Source organism: Eptatretus burgeri, chromosome 15 (genome assembly GCF_056783735.1).
Source record: "Eptatretus burgeri isolate ZD-2024b chromosome 15, Ebu_testis_v1, whole genome shotgun sequence".
NCBI lineage: Eukaryota > Metazoa > Chordata > Myxini > Myxiniformes > Myxinidae > Eptatretus > Eptatretus burgeri.
The window spans coordinates 3276920-3285311 of NC_140975.1; the positions used below are offsets into that span (position 1 = coordinate 3276920).

Here is an 8392-nt window from a genome sequence, read left to right on the forward strand (position 1 = left end):
GTGTCTCTCAAGTCAGGACACGGTAGACACGTGTGGGCGATTATCTCTTCACAATTGTGAGGATCACCATCTTGTACTCCTGGCAACAAACTAGCAGGATTCAGCGGTGCGCATCTCCTAATCGTAATGTTCGTGGGTGCTGTGAGTGAGAGTTCGTATGTCGTTGCTCTTGAAGCCGACAAATGCTGTGTTTTCGTTTTTAACAGTACAGCTGTCACTGCATGCGGTACCAGGAGAATCAAAGTGTTTCCCGCGACGAGCGCTTCTGTCGCCTGCACCGCGAGCGAAGCAGCTGCTACTGCCTTGAGACAAGGGGGAAATCCTTGCGCTACCGGATCCAATTTAGTACTGTAATATGCAACAGGCCGTAATTTGTTTCCGTGCTTCTGTGTCAGCACAGATTGTGCGAACCCCTGTCTCTCACATGCGTACAAATGGAAAGGTTTTTCATAGTTTGGTAAACCCAGAGCGGGAGCCGAAGAAAGAGCTTGCTTTAACGTTACAAAAGCCTTGTCTGCATTTTGTGTCCATGCAAGTGGACTGGGCGCGTTTGCCGAACCAATGTCCACCAGGGGGCGCACTAAGGCCGCATAATCTGGTATCCACTGTCTGCAATAGCCGGTCACTCCGAGGAAAGACCTCATCTGTTTAGCAGTAGTTGGCTTGGGCAGGTTTAATATTGCCGCTATACGTTCAGGGGAGATGCGTCTTGTGTCTTCCTTCAGAATATGCCCCAAATATTTCACTTCTTCTTGGCAAAATTGCAATTTAGCTCTCGATCCTTTGTGTCCTTTCCCGGCTATAGCCCTCAACAATGTCAATGTATCTCGTTCGCATGCGTCTTTTGACGCTGAACAGATCAGCAGGTCATCAACATATTGAATCAGTGTGGATCCACAAGGGAAAACTACATCATCCAAGTCGTCTTTGAGGGCCCTTAAGAATAATGTTGGACTTTCACAATACCCCTGGGGCAATACAGTCCAAGTGTATTGCTTTCCCTGGTAGGTGAATGCAAACAGAAACTGTACTTCTTGGGCTATTGATATACTAAAAAAAGCTGAACAAAGATCCACAACACTAAAATAGGTAGTGTTGCTTGGGATGCTTGATAGAATGGTAGTTGGATTTGCAATTACAGGAAAAGCTGGAATTACCGCATCATTCACTGCCCTCAAATCCTGTACGAATCTCCACGTTGGCTTTCCAGGTTTTCTCACAGGTAAGATCGGTGTATTACATTGACTAACAGTGGGAATAATTATCCCTTGTCTCAATAGCGCTTCCACTACGGGAGCAATTCGTACCTGTGCTTCTGGAGACAAAGGGTATTGCGGTTTTCGAGGCAGTTTCTTTTTTGGATCTATAGTGATCTTGATTGGATTCATACTTTTAATTTGGCCGACATCGTTGGCATGTGTTGCCCACAAAAAGTCGGGACTTGTTCGAGTATTTCAGGTAATTTTCCTGACCCATTTAATTCTGAGAGATCGACCATCTCGAACACAGCTTTTGCTGATCCTTGACATTCTGACCAACAGTATCCCTGTTCCCCGATCTTCCAAAGTCCGTTTACTTGGCTCGATTCCATCAAAGTCGCTTGTGATGCTTTTTTCAAAGAGGTTACCATGTGACCAATTTCTGTTTCTTGGTAACCTTCTGCAATCGCTAAAGTAACATGTGGTGTAACACTGGACGGTTGGTTCCACAATTTTAATTGTTCCTGCGTGAGATGCACCTCCAGGCCAATCCCTTGCTTCCCAATCCAAATTGTTCCCAACACTAAGTCAAAGGTCTGGTGTAATTTCGAGAGTGTTTCACTCGCATAGACGTTATCTTTTCCTTTGATGTTGCAATCTGCAATGCAATGTAGTCGAGTCTGTAAGTACCGTCTGTCCATGCCGTGTTTACTCACCCAATCGAGCACCTCGGGTACGTTTCTCTCCAAATGTGATACATATTCCTGCAAATGGTTAAATGCTTCACAATTAATCACAGTCCATTGATATACAAGATTTTCTGTATTTTCCTGTAATAAATTCATCATAGTTATGTGTGATTCGTGAGGTATTTCTAAATATATGCCCTCAGGGGTACACTTTACTGAACAATTCAGCTTGCATAACAGATCTCTCCCCAACAGATTAATTGGTGTATCAGTTGCCATCAAAAATGCATGGTTTGCAGACAATGGTCCAATTTCCACCCAGAGCTGCTCTGTCAGTGGAATGGTACTAGCAACTCCTGACATTCCCACTACTTTTACTCGTTCTCGCGATAACGGGGCGTCTGGGAAATCACTCCTTCTGAGCGCAGATTTGGTCGCTCCTGTGTCGACTAAGAAAGGAATCTCTTGGCCTTCAATTTTCAAAGTCAATTTCGGTTCGTCACATGGTTTCAAAGTCAGGAAGGGTAAACTCAGACGAAGTCGCTTCTTTTCTTTGTCATAAAACGAATGGGTTTTGGGTTTGAAATGAACCTTGAGATGGAGGAGGAAGAAATGAGGGTGGAGGAGGAGGGAACGAGGCTGGAGGAGGAGGAGGAGGAGGGAATTCGGTTTGAGGTGCAGTGGGTTGAAATGAACCAGCTTGCTCAAACTGTGTTCCCCATCTTTCCTGTTGTCTACAATATGGATTTTCATTCACTGGAGGCATGGAGTGTCTGCGAGTTTCATCTCTGTATTGTGCCGCTGGTCTCTGTTCTACCGGTTCATACGAACTATAAGTTCGACTGTTTCTACGATTTCGGCATTCGTTAGCGCAGTGTCCTTGTTTTCCGCATGTATAACAGAAATCTCTGCGCTGGTCTCTGTATTTTGCTCTCTGACGGTAATAGGTTTGCCCTCGGTTTTGTGCATTATATCTCACATTCCTTTCCCCGGGGCATTCACCTTGACCTTGAACCTGGGATAGCATTAATGTTGATTCGTTTTCCTCGTCAGAACGATGTTTCAACAATGAATTACAATGCGTTACATATTCCATCAAGTCTTTCACTTCCTTTAATTCCCAACCAATACATACTCGCTTTATTTCATTTTGTAATTTGGCCGTCAAACCATTAAGGTATACATGAGCAAATGGTACCCCCTCTTCTTTCAGTCCAGAGTGACATTGGTATACAACCCGAAAACGCTCTAAGAACTCCAATGGGTCCTCGCCAGCGCGTTGCCTGCACATCTGTATTTTTGCCCAGTCGGTCTTAAGTGTTACCACCTCTGTGGCAGCGTCAATGAGGGTGTTGATATGTTCTTTGAGCTCCTCCCTGTCTCCAGGAGCTTCATCTGGCCATGCAGCGACCTGTTTCAATTGTCGGAGTAACCCCTCTGGTACCACTAATTTTAATAATATTTCCATGTCCATATATGTTGGCTGATGGCATGCCACCACCACGCGTAGTTCTGCCTGGAATTTTTTTGGGTTCTCTCGTATCTTCGGCATCTCATTTACGATGGCTCTTAATTCAGAGCCCCATGGAAGATATATCGCTTGTACCTCCCTTGCACCCAGGTAATCTCGCAATGGAAACGCGCCAATGAGTGCCTCATCATCTCCGTCCTTCGCGGTCTCTGACATTATTTTTTTTGATCGAGTTTGTATTTTACCCTTGTCAGCAAGAGGAACTTTATTTTTGCTTTGTGTTCTTGTTTCTTTCTTAATTACTCGCCTGGCTCCCCGTTGAGCCTCTCCTTGCCCTGTGGCATCATCTCCCTCTGTCTCTCCCGCTTCTTCGTCCTCGAGCGGTTGTGCTATCGGAACTGTGCACTCTGGCCATGTATCTGAGTCTTCTTCTTCATCCTCAAATCTGACAGCCACTGCTCGCTGTCTCTTGGTTTTATTTTCAAGTCTCACCGGCATTTGCTTCGTTAATTGGTCTAGCTGACCCTTCAGGTTTAACAACCGTGCCTTTTCGTCTCTGTCATGACATTCCTTCATCCAATTTATATAAACGCTCCAGTTCACCTGCTTCTGGACCTTTTTGTCACTATTTTTCACTTCCAGTACTTTTCTTAAATTGTCTAAACACTCGTGATCGAACGATCCATTCTCAGGGAAGGGTAATCCACTATTTTTGGTCCAATTGCACCATTTCCCCATGTCTCTCACAGCTTCAGGCCCATACTTATCAAACATAATTCTTGCACATGTACCTCTCCGTGGTTTTTGAATACAATTTGCCTCGGTATATACAATTTCCTTCCTTTTACAATTTCTATTTCCCATCTCTAAAATCACACAAATCACAACCGCTAAATTCACTCTAAAATCACAGAATAAAATAAATCGCACCCTCGGAGAACCCTCCCTGCTTACCTTCGCTCAAGCACTTGTCGTTCCTCCAGGCACTGCCTCCGGCAGATTAAGCACCTCCGGTCACGAGCGCCGCACAACGCCGATTCGAATCCGAGTCACGGCACCAACTGACGTGGATTTCTATCATCGAACCGCGTCGTGATCGAAAGGATTCTTTAGATTGTTGAGGGATCTTGTCCTCCTCGAGGATTCAACGTCAAGCCGACTCAGTGTTGCTTGTATCGGGATAAAATAAAACCACAGAAGTCCAGTAATAATCAATGTCCACAAGGAGTTCTTTCTTCTGTACCATTTATTTGCTGTCTCTCATTTCCTCCCCACCCCCATATATCCATTCCATTTTATAAGCAGAGAGGGCTCTTGATCGCAAGAACAGAATGCACAGCTTATCAGCCCGGTCACCTTGTACTTGCAGAAAACCCAAGCAATGTCCAAAGTGTCAAAGAAAGACAAGATTATAAGTAGGTGGTAGGCCTTAACAACTAAATAATAGAACAGTAGAGGAAAAACACAAACACTTTGACCTACACAGACTGAGGCAAAGGTTTCTTGTCTAGAGAGTAATAATTTCCCCAACAACCCCAATCGGTGGAATGGCCTCCGCCTCTTCTCCATAACTCCCTGAAGACAGATAAACCCCATTCAGCTAACCAAACCCCTCGTGTGCTCAGAAAGGTTCGAAGACCAAGTGACACACCAGTGCCACTTGCTACTCATCTGCGTTCTACCCCAATGTTTCTGTGAGGCTGTTGGAGAAATTAAAATCCAATTTCTAAAGCCTGCTCCTGGATGCAGCACCTCTAACTCTCGAAGAACCCATGCGAGTTGTCCATTATGGTTCTTGTCCCCTGGCTCAAGTTCTGTCCTGGTAGCATTTCTATTTCCCCTTGCACCTCCAACCTATTTCCTATGTCACCACTCATTCTAGGCTCAGGACTCCCACACACAGCAGGCTCCACCCATTCCAAGGCTATGTGTTGACATTCCACACCTTCAATCTTGCCTACATCCTGACCAACTGCCTCGCACTCCAGGGCTACATTCTCGACTGTCACATGAGTACCCACACACGTTTCGGCCTCGGCAGCACATACCGGTGATGTACTCTGGACTGTGGGCTCACAGCATTCGTTCACAGGCACTCTACACACACATTCAGGGGTCACGCATACGTGCACCCCATCGGACAGAGTCTCTTCGTTAACATAAAATTCAATTTCTACCTTAAGCTCATCGTCCGCACCATGTATGCATGTACCCACGTACCTGCCTCGTTCCAGAGCCATCTCTGTCCGGTTGCTTCTCTCCAGCAGGTTGCTCATCATCGGTTCGTCCCACTCCTCTGGGGCTGTCAGCTCCACATGCTGGACCTGCTCAAAATGTATTTCATTCGTCAACAACCCCGTATGCTCCCTCAATGTCTCCTTCACCAGGGTTTGCTCAAATTGTGGTGTCATCCGACGAGTGATGTCAATCAAGTTCCGCACCACCAACATTACTCCCTGTGGTGATATCACACATCCCATATTATTGTGCTGTTCTACTTCCTGGCTCCGTTTTCCTTCCCATTTGAGTCGTTCTTCCTCTCTGAGCCTTCTTAGTTGTTCGTTATCTTTCCGGAGTTTTTCCATCTCCGTGTACTCCAACTTTGCTCTCTCCTTTAGTTGGTCAATTTCAAATTGGTTTTCTTTTTGTTTTCTATCTCACTGTCTCTGATGTTCTTCATTCTCCAATCTCATCGTTTCCTTCAATTTGTTGATTTCCTTTTCCTGTTTCATTCCTTGTTCTTTTTGTTTCTTATCCCACTGTCTCTCTTGTTCTTCCTTCTCCAATCTCATTGTTTCCCTCAATTGGTTGATCTCCCTTTCCTGCTTCATTCCTTGTTCTTTTTGTTTCTTATCCCACTGTATATTGTTCTTCATTCTACAATCTCGTCGCTTCCTTCAAATTGTTGATTTCCTTTTCCTGTTTCATTCGTTGTTCTTCCAACATCGCTTTCTCCTTTAGTTGTTCTTGTCCTTTTTGTTTCCTCTCCCACTGTCTCTCATGTTCTTCCTTCTCCAATCTTGCCGTTTCTTTCAATTGGTTGATCTCCCTTTCCTGTTCCATTCGTTGTTCTTTCACTATTCTTTCTTGCATCTCATTATTTAGTCTTGCTTTGGCTTCTAATTGTTCGATCTGCACAGTGTGGTTCCTTAACATTTCATTCTCCGTTCTCTTTCTTTCCTCTCAACATCTTCAGCTCCTTTTGTAATTCCGTCTCTGTTTTGGTGTTTCCGTAACTCAGAAGCCTTTTCCCATAATTCCTCTCATTTCCACACCTCTTTTGCATGCTTCCCTCCTCATTTCCTCCATTTTCTTACCGTATTCATTTAGTTGTTCCAGATATTTCTCTGTTCCTTCTGTCGTCTCTTCTTGGATTTCTCTTATCCAATTACCTGTTCTTACCTTCCCCTTCAGTAGTTCCAATTCCAAATCGTGTTCCTGTTTTTCCTTTTCCAGCTTTGTTTTCCATTCTTCTTCCAAGTTCTTCCTTTGCCGAGAATTACTAATTTGCTCTTCCTTTATTCTTTCGTTCAGTTCGCTCTTCTCTTGTGCCAACTCATGGGTATTCCACTCTACTTTCCTCATTTCTCCCTGCCGTTCCTTGAACTGTCTTGACTTTTCCAACAATTCTTCCTTCCTTTGCTCCAGATATTTCTCTCCTCTTTTTATCTTCTGTTCTAGGCTTTCTCTTATCTGATTGCCTGATCTTACCTCTTCCTTCAGTTGTTTCAATTCCAAATCGTGTTCACATTTTTCTTTTTCCAGCTTTTTTTTTCCATTCTTCCTCCAAGTTCTTCCTATCCCGAGAATTACTAATTTGCTCCTCCTCTATTCTTTTGTTCAGTTCGCTCTTCTCACGTTCCAACCTATGGGTACTCCACTCTACTTTCCTCATTTCTCCCTGCCGTTCCTTGAACTGTCTTGACTTTTCCAACCATTCATGGGTAATCCGCTCTACTTTAATCCATTCTCCACGTAGTTCCACGCCTGTGTTGGCTAAGTCCTGCTCCAGCCCCCGAATTCGTTCCTGTGCATCGGCCAATTGTTGTGACTCCCCGTGCAAATAATCCTCCTGAACCTCGTCTGCATGCCGTTGTGCCTCGTCCAATTCAATCTGCAATTCCTTTATACAATTCTCATAATGCCTCACCTGTTCCAAGGCATCCCCCAATTGTGTCTGAAGCTTGCCAATGTACACGTAGTCGTCCTGCCTTGTCTGCCATGGCACATGCCATGACCACATGGTTTGAACCGGTGGTTGGGAGCCTCCGCCTCATGTTGTGCCTTTTGTTGCGCTATTAATAGCCCACTCCCACTTCGTGTTGCGCCGAGATGGAGCCGCGCCGCCATTTTGCGACTCCATTTTCTTGATAATTTCCAATTTTTTTTTACCCGATCTGCTCAAAATCAAATCAAATTTGCAAGCTTGGGTTTTTTTTTCTCGCCTCTCATAACCAATGTTCGGGGTGCAAAATGCACCACAGGTCAAAATATCCCGCTCCTGGCTGCCAGTGTTGAGGATTCAGCGACGGAGGGATTCTCAACCCTCTCCGGCCGTCTCCGGGGTTATAACGCCGGCTTGCTCGGCACAGGCCTCGGGTCACGACACGTCTTCATTCGCGATACCAACGTAATCCTGGACCTTACCAGTTGGGGAAATAGAACCCCAGTTACAGACTGGTTTTGTCAGATGCCGAGCGTTTTCTGCCAGTCTGTAACCATTTTGGTTTTATATACCAATCAAACGGATCGTTCCTCGACGCGACACAAATTAATCCATAGCGGAAACTTCATGCGAACCAACCAGATATATTGGGGAACATCGGGGAACACAACACAAGAAAAATATTCACAACAATGTTATTAACAATCTATAACCCGTTCTTAACTAGGGAACTATGAATTACGGGTTTTGAGGGGGTCCCTACCGAGATATACCTCAAACAACATGCAGACAAGACAGACAGACAGACAGCATGCAGACAAGACAGAGTACTTGGTGATGTTTCATGGATGAGAGGAAAGTTTCAAAA

General features: G+C 44.9%; 1 protein-coding gene across 1 annotated transcript; it reads right to left on the reverse strand.

Moving 5' to 3' along the window:
* Positions 1 to 1430: 1430 nt before the first annotated feature.
* LOC147011331 (uncharacterized) lies at positions 1431 to 8392 on the reverse strand. The gene is made up of 2 exons (XM_085857180.1): positions 5580 to 8392; positions 1431 to 4528 (listed from the first exon to the last, which is right to left on the reverse strand). The coding sequence occupies exon 2, from the start codon at positions 4221 to 4223 to the stop codon at positions 2445 to 2447; it is 1779 nt and encodes a 592-aa protein (XP_085713306.1). The 5' UTR covers positions 4224 to 4528; positions 5580 to 8392; the 3' UTR covers positions 1431 to 2444.